This window comes from Aphelocoma coerulescens, chromosome 1 (assembly GCF_041296385.1).
Source record: "Aphelocoma coerulescens isolate FSJ_1873_10779 chromosome 1, UR_Acoe_1.0, whole genome shotgun sequence".
Lineage (NCBI taxonomy): Eukaryota > Metazoa > Chordata > Aves > Passeriformes > Corvidae > Aphelocoma > Aphelocoma coerulescens.
This window is the reverse complement of record NC_091013.1, coordinates 34,043,537-34,057,810: the sequence shown is the minus strand read 5'-3', so window position 1 is coordinate 34,057,810 and position 14,274 is coordinate 34,043,537. Positions and strand designations below refer to the sequence as shown.

At 39.1% G+C, this 14,274-nt stretch overlaps 1 protein-coding gene across 2 annotated transcripts in view; it reads left to right on the top strand.

The window, feature by feature from the left end:
* SLC9A7 (solute carrier family 9 member A7) overlaps positions 1-14,274 on the top strand; it is an 83,534-nt gene that overhangs the window by 29,353 nt on the left and 39,907 nt on the right. For both annotated transcript variants that reach the window (XM_069006451.1, XM_069006444.1), the window contains exons 2-10: positions 3,359-3,558; positions 4,860-4,937; positions 5,599-5,675; positions 6,198-6,310; positions 7,630-7,735; positions 8,015-8,156; positions 11,549-11,654; positions 12,003-12,091; positions 12,204-12,317. In XM_069006451.1, the coding sequence (XP_068862552.1) occupies positions 3,359-3,558; positions 4,860-4,937; positions 5,599-5,675; positions 6,198-6,310; positions 7,630-7,735; positions 8,015-8,156; positions 11,549-11,654; positions 12,003-12,091; positions 12,204-12,317 (1,025 nt within the window). The remainder of the gene's footprint in view (positions 1-3,358; positions 3,559-4,859; positions 4,938-5,598; positions 5,676-6,197; positions 6,311-7,629; positions 7,736-8,014; positions 8,157-11,548; positions 11,655-12,002; positions 12,092-12,203; positions 12,318-14,274) is intronic.

Sequence of the window (14,274 nt, the reverse complement as noted above, 5' to 3'; positions counted from 1 at the left end):
ATAGTTACCGTAACCCAAAACTTAGAAAGTAAGGCGCTCCTCAAATTTTGAAGTATTTGTATCCATTTATAGTTTTTCCTCCCTTGTGACAGTCTTCCAATAAAAGGCAGTGCTGGATTTATTTGGCCTAGAGGTTTTCTTTTTGAAGAGGTAGAGTGCTCTGAAGCAGTCAGAAAAATATTTGCGTTCTTGATCCAAGTTCTCCATAAACTCTTCAGCAGTGACCCCTCAGGCAGGAGTAATACAGAGTTTATGTACTGATTCTTCTATATCCGTCCCTAGATTCCAGCAACCGTTCCTTGCTTCCAAATAAACAACAGAGCTATACTGAATTTATGCTTATGTTAACAGCCTAGAAGTAAGTCTTAGTATAGGCTTGTTCACTGAAAAATTCCAGGTATCTCTCTTTCTATTCTGTTTTTTTCCTCTCAGCTGCAACTCTGATGTTTCAGAAATGGTTGAAATCAAGTATCCAGAGAGAATTACAGAGGATGCCCTGGCCCTAGAAGGACTTTCTGAGGCTATAAATCAGGCAGTTTGTTCTGCCTGAAAAGCATTTGGGGTTTTAGTTTTTTGTGATCTTGGAGGGCTGACTGAGCTGTCTGAGCTTTGTTAGTGTTAATGTTTTATCAAGTGAGATGGGATGTAGAAAATCACATAACAAGTCCACTAACTTTTTATCATGTAAAAGTTGTGCTGTTCATTGGAAAACTGAAAATCCTTCTATATAGTTTTCCACAAAGACTTCAAATTTATTTTTTGAAAACCACTAATAACTTCTGCCAAACATGTGCTTTAATGTTTCTATTTAATGTTTAAAACCTGTTGGTTTGGAACTATATGGTGTATATATATATAGCAGTATGCCTATACCTTTGTAAAGTCAGGGAGATTTCCATTCTTCTAATTCATCTTTTGAACTAACAAATGTCCAATATTTTGCTAATGAAGCTGGCCATGAAATTTGTGTCTTCCTTGGGCCCCTTTTATTTACATACTTATTTCCTTTAATGACAGAGCTGTGGGTAGCTTTACCCACTTGACTGCTTCTGACAGCCTTTTGCCTCAACAAAGGCACCTGCTCCAGGTGCACCTGCTGCAAGACAGCACCCTGACTGCAGGGTCCACATGTTCCTAAACTGCATGGTGCTCAGTGCAAAAAACTAATCAATTTTGGTGTTTTATCAATAGGAGGTATATGAAAATTCTCTGTACCTGTGTTACTGGCCGTGGGATAGTGAGGATATGGGGTAGAATGTTTCATTTCAAATGCTAAGTACTAGTTATAAATATAATTGGTATATTTTATTATGGAGGAAAATGTATAAGTGGATTATATCCAGTTATACAGTGCAAACCCCTCCTGCTCTCAGGTTTCTCTTCGTAATGCAATAGTAATGGGGTTTCCATCTGCTTTTGCAATTTATTCACTAAGGACAGTCTCTGACCCTAAGAATCTATTACATCTACCAGTGTCCCCCTCTCTATCCTCAGATGAGTAGCAATATAGAATTGGCTTTGTGCCACAGCTGTGTATAAGCTCATCTGTGCAGTTTTCTTTCTGCATTCTGATTTACTACAGATTTTCTGGCTGATGCTGGTTAGATCAGCTTTTACCACAATCAGTCTTCCTGATGTATTCTGTGACCATAGCTCTTCCTAGCTGTGAGCAGTGTGAGAGCAGCAGAAAGCTTAGGCTGCTTGCTGGGTTGGTGAAGGTGTCTGTAGCCATAACTGGTAGTGCAAGTGGCTTGGAGGTGACTGGCTGTAACCTGTCACTTTGTACAGGGCTGTGTTTCTGCCTCATCCATAATACGTAGCTGTAAAATGCTCCAGTGGTGCTAGGAGATGCTTCTATAAATCTTGTTTTTAAATCATCAGCATTTGAAATTTCAGTAGATTTGTCTTGCTTAGGGCATTTCTTCCCCTGTGTTCTGAGTATGTGCTTCCCTTTTCTAAATAAAACGTATCTTAATATTCCAGTTATTTTGGAATGATCTTGTTGCTGCTCTCTTCTCTTGATATTAGAGAAGGAAGGCTGGAAATGAACCTCTCACTAGTGCCACAGCTGCTACCTGCTGTGGCAGGTACCTTGCACTAAAACAGTTTTGTCACTATGGACTTGAAGAGAATGGGGTGTGTTCCTTTGGTTGGCTTTTGGGGGGCACACTTTGCTTACTCTTTGTACTATGTCATAACAAAAAGTCTATTTGGCTTCTTTGTTGTGTGTGGTAGATTTTTTTGTTTTGTTTTGTTTTACCTCATTCATTTTCTGGTTATTACCTGTCAGCTTCATTTACCATCGGGGGAAACTGTGGGTGCAGAGGTGGGGTTTACAGGGAGCAAAACCAACATTGACTACTGACTTGTCAACAAAAGCATCAAATATTCATCTTGCAGTTCTCTGGAACAAGGATTAAATTGCCCATCATCCTAAGGCAACAGGGGAGCCTTTAGTAAGTGGGTATCAATTTGTTTACCTGCCAGACCAAAACCTGTTTTGGCTGTTCTTATATATTCTCTCTGCAGAAGTTCTTTCCTTAGTACATTGTGACAGGAATGGTTCTCAATTAAAACTTTGTGTTCCTCCAGCCCCCTGGCATTAAGTTACAAATTATTTTTGTCACTGTCTCTGATGCATTTGTTATTGATAGTGTCTTCTGGTTGGATTCTTTCTGCTGGCTAAGTATTATGTTCCTGAATCCTGGATCTCTTAGGATTGCTCATTTATACCTTATTGTATTTTTTTTAATGTGAAATGTGGAAAATGTTTGCAAATGACATGTAGTGGCTTCTTTGTGCATGTCATCTGACCTTTAGTTTTAAAGGTTGTGGAGTACACAGAAGATTGTGCAATAGGCATTGTTTACTTACCTAGAATTGTGAGACTAAAAACTGCATCCTTGCTGCATGCATAAAATAATATGGCAAACGTTACTATTCCAGATCAGTTATGGTCACATGTTTCCAGCAGTCATTTCTTTCTGGCAATAGTGTGTTTTCCCAGTTCTGTCCTAAGGCAGGTGAAATGTATTTGATGTGTCCTAATGTTCAGTGTCTCATGTGACTGGGGGTTTAAACTTTTGAGATGTGAATGAGGGTGAGGAAGACGAAAACTGAAATGGAACCTTTTGTTTGTCACTTCAGTCAGGTACCAGATTCTTCAAATTCATTGGTGGTTTTGATGTCCTCAGGGCCTCTATTCCTCTGCAGAAAACTGATAGTAACAATTCACTTCAACGTGTTTATGATGCACATATGCTTGTAAAGTCCATCCATGATCCCTTGGATGTTGTTTGAAAATTGTAAAGGTGCAGGAGTAGCAAATCAGCCTCCTGGATTTTTACCTCTCTTCCAGGACTCATAGTTGGGGTGATCTTGAGATACGGGACTCCCTCCACGAGTGGCCATGACAAACCATTCAGCTGCTCGCAGGAGGACAGGCCCTTCACCACCCTGCTGGTCAATGTCAGCGGCAAGTTCTTCGAGTATACACTCAAAGGGGAAATAAGTCCTGGGAAGATCCACAACGTGGAGCAAAATGACATGTTGAGAAAGGTGAGGCTACACCATTTTTTGTGCTTGGCTGAGTGTTTCTCCTTCATCTCTGCTTCCCTCCCTCCCCCCCTCTCTATCCCATTTGAACATTAGGTAGTGTCAAGTGTCAGTATTCCTGATAGTAACAGCACTTCAATGCTTAATTCAAAAGCACCTTATGAACTATATCACTGCTGGAGAAACTCTGCTCTGTTACATGTATGTAGTGCTTCCCTAAAGGCCTTGGTTTGAAGACTTAATGTCTGTTTCTAACATCTGTAGAATTCACAGAGACCAGCTGAACTGAAAAAAAAGCCTAGTGCTGTCTTGTATAAACGCAATATAAGGAAAAGGATAATTTCTTAGTGAAAAGTGATTGCTCCTTGTTGTTTTGGGGTTTTTTCCCCCTAAGGTTTTAAAATCTGTTTGTTGTCAGGAAATAGTTACTACTTCCACCCTCTAAACCACCAAATGAGATAGTCTGGTATTGGAAGTGAAATTCACCCATCAGCAGCTCTTCAGATGTGTTATTTGCCTTTTTATTCAGTGTCAGGAATTAATCACCTTTTGTGTGTATCAAAGCTAGGTTTTGAAGTATAGGATTGTGATCTAAAAATACTTCTTTCTGCAGACTATGAAGAGAGCTTAGCTGTCTATGTGTATCTGTCTGCTGTAGGTATCTCGAGTTAGCTGAAATGAGCCATACTCTAGGAGGGCACAGTTGTAGTGTTTGTCTTCTAACCTGTGCTTAGGCAGAGAGTGAAGAGAGCCTAGTTAGTCTTACATGTATGAAGGTCTTCTGTTTGCATTTTAACTGTTGTTTTTTGTTCTTTAGTGTAGTGTAGTCCTTGGATATCTGGAACTCCTACTGAAATACATGGAAGAGGTGTATGATGCAAATTTCTGAAAAACAGTCTTGTATCTGACTCGATTGTCTCACAATAACTATTCAGTGGCTAAACTTGCACAAAAAAGTAAACTAAAATAGCAGCTGTACCAATATCAGGTATCACAATAGGAGAGATCTTCTCCAGTATAATTTCTACTAGAAATTTGTAATTTAAAATAGAGGACTGTGCTTGGGACTGCTGCCAGATTATCACAGGTAATGGATGTAATGCCTGTTCTTTCTAGATGTTATTTACCAACAAGAATTATAACTTTCTTCTGCTCTGTACAAATGGAGCTGGCCAATGTTTTAGAGGGTCAACTTATCTATATCAACAACCAAAAATAAGGGTTGTCAGAAAATGAGCAAGGAAAAAGACTTAACAATTTGTGTATGTCTGTTTCTAATTGAAATTTCATATTTTATTTTTTAGGTAACATTTGACCCAGAAGTTTTTTTCAACATTCTATTGCCTCCTATAATTTTTCATGCTGGTTATAGCCTGAAGAAAGTAAGTGCAATAACTTCTGAGGAGAATAGGTCCTTTATTTTTCATGTGAGATTGCTGATTTGTTCAGGACTGTCTCCTTTCAGACATTTACTTACAGTAAGAAAAATCTTATTTCCTCCAGAGATGGTTAGGTCATATTGTTTTAAGAGAAAATACGTATATTTTTGAGTATAAATGTATTAAACTCTAGTTAATTTTGCTGATTTGTTTTCCTTTGAACCTAGCCAGACATTAATGTCAGTTTCATTTAAAGTAAAAGATGTTTTATTATGAATTGTTTTGGTCCTTCTCAAATGTCCAAAATGCAGTAAATTATGCTGAGAAGCAGACCTAACCCTGAATCCCAGTGGAACTGTGCCAGACCCTTAATGGCAGAAGGGCCCAGATTCTGATCTTGCTTGAAGGCACCATGAATCGGTGCTGCTTTCTGTCAAAAAGCTTTCTGTCAATAAGTTACATGTAGGATCTAATGCATGGCACAGATCTGGTTTATTCAATTTCTTGAAGTTGGATTGAATTTACATAGCAGTAATTGAAATGTTTCTCTGGAATGGAGGTGTGTTTCTGTTTATCGATGCAGGTGAAGTAGTGTGCTATATGGTTCTGAATGGGTGTTATAAATTTTCTGAAAAAAGTATATAAACCTCTTTTTCCTATGCAGAGACACTTCTTCAGGAATTTGGGGTCCATTTTGGCTTATGCCTTTTTAGGAACAGCAGTCTCTTGTTTTATTATTGGGTAAGTGAACTCTGATATAAGTTCTTCTCGACAGTAAAAGTTTAAGTTGATAAAGCATGCTTTCTCTTTGCCTGTATGTATATATTTTATGTATATATATACACACACAATTAGTTCCAGATAGCTGGTCATGTTGGTTTGCTTGTCTACAATCTCTTATGCTGCTCATATTACTGTGTTTTTAATATGGATATTCTGAATAACAGAAATCCTGAATTGTATTAGTGACCTTGGCTTGTCTCTCAAAGAATTTCACTAGAGAAATAATCTGAAGACTATTCTTACCTCAGAGCTTTTGGCCTGTGTATTGTGTTGGGTGAAATAATACTGAGGGGAATTTTGAGCAGGGAAAATTTAGTGGAAAATGGAAGAAACATGTAGACTCTGTGCTAATTGTGTGAATTTCAGAATTTGCCTACTGGTTTTACATGATGTCTTCTGAATCACATATTGCTTTCCCTTGGCCTGTCTGAAATGCACCAGCTTGTTTGACTTGGAATGTTTTATCTTCTTTCTCTGCAGGAATCTCATGTATGGGGTTGTGAAACTAATGAAGTTGGTGGGTCAGCTGTCTGATAAATTCTATTACACAGACTGCCTCCTCTTTGGAGCCATAATATCTGCCACTGATCCAGGTAGCTTGATGAACATTTTTTAATAACCTTCTAAAATAACCCTATTGTTAGCATTTTCGGCTGCATATTAACAGGACTCTATTTTCAGTTATGCTTTATTAGTATATCTGAGCCTCTTCTGTGAAATGCATGCAAATTCTGAGCATTTTGAAAGCTGTTCTCTGCTGATTCGTGGCTGAACTGGTATGACATCATGGTATATTTGGAGAAAAGTGTAACTCTTCTGCTCAGATACTTAAATATGTTTTTGCCCAGTGGTTTCTTGTTAAGTGTGCATCAAGTTTAAGACTGCAAATAGATGAAATTATTACATTTTCTGGATAGCAGGACTTCCTTCTTCAGCCACATTGCTTGGGGCTGGGTAATTTAAGAGCAATATTTGAGGCTTTTAGGCTCCTTAGGTGGGGGATTTTTTTTTCCTCTTTCAAATGAACTTCATATTTTATGAGTTTAAGCAGAAGAATGCTTTTCTGGCCAAGTAATTTCAGCTTTGCCCAAATAATGTTGCCTTCCTTCAGAGTTAAGCAGGCTCACATTGGTATCTCCTCTTGATCGGTTTGTAGGGCTGTCAAAGGTCAGGGACCAGGGTAGGGAGTGCTGAAGTATGAAGCTTGACATTTAAAGCACTTTATTTGAGGTGCTTAGTGGTGCTTAGTGTGAAAACGGGAAGTAGCTCCTGTGATTGAGATGAGCTCTGAACAGCTGGTGGTTGCATACAATTTATGCAAAAAATCACCATGTGATTTCTGAAGTATTTATATGGGAACATGTTCAAGATCATGGTCTTTCATCTCAGACTGAATTTCCTTGAAAGAATGGTTATAAATATTTAGCACTCTTGCCCTTTTTAAATTACGTGGAAATTCACACCTGTGGCATAGTGTATACTTTGGGGAACATTTAGGATTATTTGTACTGTTTTACAGTGGCTGAAATAATAAAACTGTGTCAACAGTCCATACAGCTTTTAAAAGCAGGAAGAGCTGCACAATGTTTTGTTGATTGTCTTACATGGAACATGTTCTGAAATATTATCAGGGCTTTGGTAGAAGGGCTTTGTCTGTCCCATGCCCCTTGATCATGGGGGCCTTGCTGTGAGCACTGTGCAGATTGGAGGACAACAGACCCACCTCCTAATGGAGCTGCCCTAAAACTGATGGAGGAATTGCTTACCTGTAGGTAAACATGACTACTGTTTCCCATTTTAGTTCTGATCCTGTACTTCAGTTCCTGGGTTTTGTTGCTTTAGCTGAACTGGAAAGTCTTCTCCACAGCTCATGCAGTCATTCCAGTGTTGTTTTTCTCTTTTCTTGCTGTAGTTACCGTGCTAGCAATATTTAATGAGCTGCATGCTGATGTTGATCTCTACGCCCTTCTGTTTGGAGAGAGCGTGTTGAATGATGCTGTTGCCATTGTATTATCCTCGTAAGTAACTATGTGAATTTCTACTCTGAAATTACTAAATTGCTTTTGGCATTTGTCTAAAATAAATGTTTTTTTCTGAGAAACATTCTTTTGAGTTTAAATGGATTACCTTTAACTGAATTGATAACCATTTGCCAAGACCCCTAATGCATACATAGGCCAGAATGACATATATGCCTTCAGTATGGGATTGTCTCCCTGTAGCTCAGGTAGTGTTGTTACAGAAAAAAATCTTTTCTGATGCCACTTCTAACTTCTCATTGTGTTCTCTCTTCCTAGATCTATAGTTGCTTACCAGCCAACAGGTGAAAATACCCATGCTTTTGATGCTGCAGCATTTTTCAAGTCTGTTGGTGTTTTCCTGGGAATATTCAGTGGTTCTTTCATGATGGGAGCAGTGACAGGGGTTGTGACAGCTCTGATATCCTTTTTCATGTTTAGTTATTCCATCTGAGATGGCACATGTGGGTATTACCAGAGCTTTCCTGTTTCCAGTTATAGCAAAATTGACTCTAGCTTGTTTAATTCTGAGTGTGAAGATTCATGTGATTTTTTTTTTTGAAGTATTCATGTGATATTTTTTCTATAGAAAGACATTATAGGTACCCACAAAAATCAGCTCTTTCCAATAAAATTGAGGCCATACCAGAAGTTTTGCTGATGTTGCTGCAACAAGCCAAGGGAGGGACTTAAACAGGCACATCCTAATAATATTTAGTTTCTTTTTATGAAATTAGAAAACCTAGGTTTTATTATTAGTCTTGAAAGACATCCCCTATGATAATTGGTATTTGATTCTGTCTTCAGTAAAAGCTCTCAGTTATTTCTGACCCCAACAGCACTCTTTGAGTCCTGCATTTAAACTTTTTGCCAGAAATCTGATGTCATACATCTGGGATAAGATTGTATCTCTATGAGAGTTAACTTAATAACATTTTGTGCCTTGCATGAGCTATTCTGTTCTCTTGATGTTTTTTCCTGGTATTTGGTTAGATCTCTGAGGTGCTCAGCAAGCAATTTGTGTGGGTTTTGTTTTAGGCTCAGGCAGGAGACCTTCACCCTGAGCTGCTCCAGGACTCATGACGGTTCTTCAGGAAAAAAATTCAGTCTTTGCTTTCCGACTTGCTAGAATAACCATATCTGTACATATCCCAGGCAGCTTTGATCTGCTTAGACTTCTGAATGCTGACCTGAAAGGGGTAAAACCTGATGTTTTATACAATGATCAGGAACCTGTGACTCTTAAGCAGTAATGTCTCAACTGTATCTTATATACACACTGTGCAGATTTTCCTGGCATGTCCGCATAATGGAAACCTTTAAGTGTAACGGGGAAGATGTGCTGTTGATGCTTTAATGTTCAGTCTCAGGTCCACTGATCTTCAATTGATGTGACCCAGAACCACGATTCTTACTCTGGCTTTTAGGCTACAAGCAATCCACAGCTCTCACTGCTTCAATGCAGTTGCTGTGGGTTTTGGCTTGCTGGTTGGCTACTAATTTTGGCTGAAACGCATTCAGGTCCACTTTGTAAAATTATGCTTCTGAAGCAGCAACCGGTGCTTGCTTTTTCTAATGGTTGTGCTCAGGAAGGTGATGTGAGGCTGTTCAGAACAAAGCCTCTGTGGTGGCATTTTCTGCATGGGGTGGGTTGTTTTTTTTTGTTGTTTTTTTTTTGTTGTTGTTGTTGTTGTTGTTTTCTGTTTTGGTTTTAGGTTTTGGTGTTGTTCTTTTTCTTTGGTTGTTTAATTATACAACTATTTTCTTTTGGAAACATCCCTAATGTCATGCAATGTTGTAGAGGTAAACTAAATTTGCATTTTACTCTTCATAGCTGATTAGAGCCTGTAAGTTATGGATTAAGTTAATAGATTGTTGTTCCTATAGTGTGAAGTACCTATACCTGTACCTCTCTGAGTAAGGGGTTTCATGCAGTCAGGCACTGTCCTTTGAGAATAGATAGAATATTTGGTTCCAAATGATGCAGATAATATGCAAGGACTTATTCTGGCTTTCAGCAAGCTGTCTGTGGTTTTTTAAAAACAGTTAAGGTATAATACCACATTGTATATTCTTTCTAAATTGCAGAATCTGACTGGTTGAAAAGATGTGAAACACAAGGCCATGTCTAAAAATAAAGAAAAGAGTTAAGAAAAAAGAAAAAATAATTTAGCTTCAGTTAACATTTCAATTTGATCGATTATATGGAATAAGAAAATGTTTTTCTTTTCTTGTCTTTCTCTCACCTTCATCTTCCTCCAAAATGATGAGCACAGGTTTTAATTTCAGATTTAATGAAATATTTTGGTATGGTTACTTACAATAACAGCAAGGAGAATAAACAGTTTGATTCACAAAACTGCCAGAAAAGACCAGAAATAAGGAATTGGTTCTCACAAGAGCCCTTGCCTAACTTCAGGGGAACAGGGTTCAGCCTCTTCCTCTCCCATGGAGTGACTGTGGCTATCCAGTTTTCTTAGGCATCCATGAAAGTCCCTTGAGCCAGGCACTGGGATTATCTGAGTACTCTGTGGGGAAATGGATTCCAGTTTTTGTAATGGTGGATGATGCTGCTTCAGAAGCATGATCTTAGAAAATAGATCTGTTTGGGTGAAGTGGTGGGAATGAATTCAGCTGAGCTCAAAGGTTTTTAGAGGTGGTTTCTGTGCAGAATTAACAGCTGCTTAAAAAGTATGCTGCGTTTTATATTTGGTGTAATGCCAACATGGAGGTTTTTGGTTGTTTTTTTTTTAATGATGCTCTAGGCTTTGTTTTGAGGGCAACCTTCTGAAAAAGTAAGGTTATGGCTGAAGGTGTGTCTGGAGTATATGCTTCCCCTGTCCAAGTCAGCAGAAAATGTCAGCAAGAAGTAGGTGTGAGTGGGGGGTTGGTACTGATTGCGTTCAAATGAACTGTGCATAGCTGTTTGCACCTCAGATACAGTGTGCTATTCAGTGTTCACCTGCTGCCAGAGTAGGGCTTAGGAAAAAAAACACCAAAAGAATTCTATAAATATGTGAACAACTTTTTTTGGTAGTGTGCGAAGAGCTAAATTTAACACTACTGATATCTGTTCTACTTCCTCAGTAGCTGTATGAATTGTTAATTCAGTGTGTGCTTTGATGTTCCTCAGGTTTTGCTCTCCTCTGCAAGATGAACTTGCTTTTTCTTTCCATTGAAAGACTGAGTTGCTCTGAGTTGGATTTTTCTCTAAAACAGATCAGTACAAGGAGAGGAAACACATTTTGTAGGCGGCAATTGTTTTGCCTTACAAGTACTGAAGTAGCCACGCTTGCTGGAAAGGACTTATTAACAAAGCTGAGCAGAAAAATTCTTGTAAATATTACTGATCTTACGGGTTGCTGTAGTCAAGAACAGCTCTGTGAATTAAATGCTTCTGAATGCATTTTATGCTTTATTTGAAGGTGGGAGTAGGAGTTGTAATTGAGGTGGCAGGGGGAACAAAACATCATTCCCCCACCAATCCCCTGAAAAACCAAGGCACATACAGTCTAAAAGGAACACCAGGTATATACCCCTTCCTTGCTAACACTTCAAAGGGAAACATAAAATAAAATATTAAGAGATGGAGCCACACTTATGCTATGGATACGCAACAAAAATATCCAAAACTGATTGTTGCAAGTTGATTCTGAAGTTTGCCTTTGTGTGTTGGAACTCGCATTTTTCAGCATCAGAAGTGTTTTGCTTTCCAACAAGCACTGGCTGTTAGTACATAAAAGTGTTTTTCATAAACACTGGGAACAGAGAAGCCGAAGGATTTCTTTTTGATGCCTTAACAAGTGACTTAACGTGACAAAGTTTACCAAGTTGCACTGCTTCCCCCTGCTGGAAACGGCTCTCTTCTTCTTGATGTCCTGGAGCACTTTCTTGCTTGCAGAAGCTTGTGGATTTACTGGTGAGTTGTTGGGATTCAAGCACATAGAAGTCCTGTCCATCTCAGCAGCCATTTTTCCCCTTTTTCACTAAAGCTTTTCAATGAGAAACACGTTTGTGCTTAAAGTTGGGGTTTTTGTTTTGTGTCCTGTTCAGCGCCGAAGCTGCAGCTCACTGTGTAACAAAGGCTTTTCAGAGCAGTGCTTTGGTTCAGACACCATCTCCCTAACCTGGTGTCTCACTGACTTGAATGGAAGGTTCATAAAATCCCAAGCTTAAGAAAGATGTATAAATTTAAGGGAGCTTGTAAAGGGAAAGTGTGGTGAGCTGGCAGTAAACAGGCTGACTTTACATGTGGCTCTGTTCACAGGTGTGGTGGCTGTCCTCTTCTGTGGAATTACCCAGGCACATTATACATACAATAACTTGTCAGTTGAATCAAGAAGTCGCACTAAGCAGGCAAGGATGTCTTTTACATTTTTTATAGTGCATTGCTGTAGTAGTCCATGTACTTTTGTTTTTACAGCATCTTTTTTACTTGGCCTTTAACATGTGATGGTTTTCTTCCTAGCTCTTTGAGGTATTGCACTTCCTGGCTGAGAACTTCATATTTTCTTACATGGGCTTGGCACTGTTTACTTTCCAGAAGCACATATTCAGCCCAGTTTTCATTATTGGAGCTTTTGTATCCTTTTTCACATTGTGTGAGGTTTCTCTGTTGTCTTATGTGCCCGAAAACTTGTGATATCTTTTGGCTTTACCAAACAGAGAATGGTGACTGGCCTAAGTTTCCCTTATGTCTTTCAGGCACAATAATTTTGAGAACAACCTTTGGTTACACCTTACATCAAAGCTAAAAGGCCTCTGTGCCACACAGTTGTTGGGTCTGTACCTCAATGTTAGAAGTCATATAATTTCACTAGATAAATAAATGAATATGCTTTACTGTGTGTTTTGGCCATGGACAGCCCACACCGTTTGTGTTGTTCTTGTATTTGAACTTTGGAGACCTAGAAAAGGATCCATTTTTCTCTTCTTCCAGTGGCCCCTTGAGAAAGTAAGGGGCAAACTTAAAATACATAAAAAGGAATGTGGGGGAATAGATCACCTTTGAACAATGGCCCAGAGGTCAGCATCTTGGGTGATGGGAGGAGAAAAGAACTGAGCTGGGGTGCAGACCATGACATGAAGGGCACACAGTTAAAGGTTCTGCCATTGTCCCTGGCTGACCTGGTACCTGACTCTCAAATTCCCCAGAACTGACACTTTGTAGTAGTTGCACTCATGTAAGCTCTACATCCTGCTATTGTTGCAATGGATTGTGATCTCTTCACTATATTCCTGGATGCTTGAAGATTCAGCACAATTGAAAGTGTGCATGAAGAAATATGAACTAGTCTTCCTGTCTTGATTTCCCTCAGCCTGCTGTACGAGTAGAGCTACTGGCAGTGGAGGCAAAACCCAGTAAAAGGGCATATAAAGATGGCCTTCTATGAGATGTACTTATTTTCTCTTCTTTCTACTTTTTTCTGGACTACTTCTCAGGATTTATCGCATTTGTTTTTATTTTCCTTCAGCCATTTACTTTTTTTGAAATAGTAATACATTTTCTCCTGTGTCACCTCACATCCACTTTTCTGACCTAAGAAATGCTCCAGAGCCCTGTGGACATTGGATAAAGACATGAACAGAATAGTTGCAGCTGGTATACTAAGCAGTGCAATTTTTCATGCTTGGTGGGGCCTTCCATCTCCTCTCAAGTTGTGCTGTCTGCCCTGGGTTTGTTTTCAGCAGTTGTTTCTCTTCCTACTTGTCTTTTAATACATTTTCCACTTTTTTTCTACCACTGCACTTAACCTCTGTTGCCTGAGTATTTTTCTACCTTTGTGAGGAGGGCAACTAGTACTAGCACCCATGTTTTCCCTCAACACCTGTGGGTTCCCATTGAGTTAACAACTTGCAGGGGTGAAATGTAGAGGCATCACCAGTTGTTGAAAGTGAAAGGCTGGACTGCAAAGGCAGAGCTAGAGCCTCAGCATCCTTGGCAAAATCTTAGCTATTATTCCTACATACATTAGTTTTGATGGCTTCTGATGTCTGATTTCTGCAGCCCTCAAAAAGACTGGTTTTAAAGTTGCTTGGAATAGTTACTTGAGGGTTATTGTACAAAGTACTAATCAAAATATGATTTTCCTAGAAACATTCCCTGCTGACAGAATTGCTTTACTTTAGCTATGGCAACAACCCAGTGCTGTCTAGAGCTCTTATATGGTTTTATTTCTTTTCCTTGGGAGATGCATTATTCTTCTAATGTTCCCATCCCAGCAGCAAATGATCAGTGTTTGTTGGGCTTCTGGCTGTGCTGGTGTTTTACAGGATTTCAGCCCACCACTCTAGTTTTTCCTGAAGTGTTCCTTATGCAGTGGAGAGTGTTTTCAGCTTTCTGCTTCTTCACAGGAACCACGGGATGTTTTGCACCACAGTAAGGGTGCTTGCCACCTGCTGTCATAAATTTCTGCAATACCCTTTCACTATTCTTTTTTGACTTAATTCTAGTGCTGAAAAATGGCTTTTGGATTTATACCCTTAGTAACTCTGTACTGTTAAGTGTTAGCTAGCCAACAGGAGATTTTGCCTCTGCA